This window comes from Penaeus vannamei, chromosome 14 (assembly GCF_042767895.1).
Source record: "Penaeus vannamei isolate JL-2024 chromosome 14, ASM4276789v1, whole genome shotgun sequence".
NCBI lineage: Eukaryota > Metazoa > Arthropoda > Malacostraca > Decapoda > Penaeidae > Penaeus > Penaeus vannamei.
The window spans coordinates 18,684,829-18,686,124 of NC_091562.1; the positions used below are offsets into that span (position 1 = coordinate 18,684,829).

Here is a 1,296-nt window from a genome sequence, read left to right on the forward strand (position 1 = left end):
CGGGAGGATAATATATAATGATAAATAGAATTTGTTGAAAATTCAAACAGTTAAGAATGATTCATGAATAAAAAATGAGCGTTCATGGAATCTACATTTCTTCTCTTAAGCAACATATTGATATCTAGAAGCGTAAATAAATAAAATAAAACGATATGCCGTAAAACCATTCTTCTCTTCAGATTGCCACACCGCCCCTCACTCCCGCCGGTTATCATTAGCATTATTATTAATTTACAGAAACCGAACGCAGACTTGTCCCTCTCCCGTACTGGGCAGATTCTTGGGTATCTTTTGCAAGGACCCGGTTCCTCGCAGCCTCTGATGGCCGCGAGACCCCTTCCTCCTGCAGCCTCCGAAGGGCCTGTAGGATGCGGCGGGACGATAGGCCAAGGATGCGAGCAGAGCATCGTCGGCGGGATGAACTGCGCCTACGGAACATACATGGATATGTGCAACAGGTGCCACTGTGCCAAGGTGAGTAGTGTGTGTTTATGGTGTGCTCAGGCAAATAACTACAAGCCGCCAATTATAAAATAATAATAAAAACGATAATGACAGACACGAAGATTTGCAGAAATCACGAAATCTTTTTTTCTTTCTTACAGGGTCCGAACGAGATCTGCGGAGGAGCATGGGGAGAACACGGCTTATGCACCGCAAACCTTTACTGCTTCGTCGAAAACGTGATTCTTTTAGTTGGTAGATGCAGACTCTACATCTATGGCTAAATGCGGTTCTAACAGTATATATAGTCCGGAAGAATACATTTCCGGTCAAGTTAGCAGTACTGCTGTCAAATATTATCTCTCTTTTATATGGAGATATCTGTACATAGTATTAAAATATTGGAAAAGCATTTACAATTTTACTTTCCTGGTTGCATTCACATAACGTTTCAAAAGTTTCGTGCGATTTTCAATATTTCTAAAAACATTTTCAGGGGGTTCCAGTTAATCAAACGACAGCTGAAAATTGGTCTTTGGGTTTCCTCCCGAATAATACATGTATAAAAGGTAAAATTCTCACAAAATAAAATATAAATAAATAAATAAATAAATAAAAATTAGAAGTACTCAGAGAGCGCATAACCCCACCAAAACAATAGGGTCACATCATCATCATCATGGAGCTAACGCCGACAGGGGCGCATGGTCGCATCCACCCTTTGCTTGTACCTGCGAGGGTCCCCCATGGCAAGCCGCCAGGCAGAGACTCGCCACCTCACGGCAGGTTTGATCGATCTGCCCAAGATGCGACTTCTTAGGTCGTCCCACAGGTCTCCTCCATTTCAAT

The 1,296-nt window shown here is 42.3% G+C and overlaps 1 protein-coding gene across 1 annotated transcript in view; it reads left to right on the forward strand.

Annotated features, from left to right (window-relative positions):
• The window catches only part of LOC138863937 (uncharacterized), a 2,746-nt gene extending 1,946 nt beyond the window's left edge, over positions 1-800 (forward strand). Inside the window, exons 4-5 of the mRNA XM_070129444.1 lie at positions 241-477; positions 609-800. Of these exons, the coding sequence (XP_069985545.1) occupies positions 241-477; positions 609-731 (360 nt within the window). The 3' untranslated portion in view covers positions 732-800. The remainder of the gene's footprint in view (positions 1-240; positions 478-608) is intronic.
• The last annotated feature ends 496 nt before the right edge of the window (positions 801-1,296 follow it).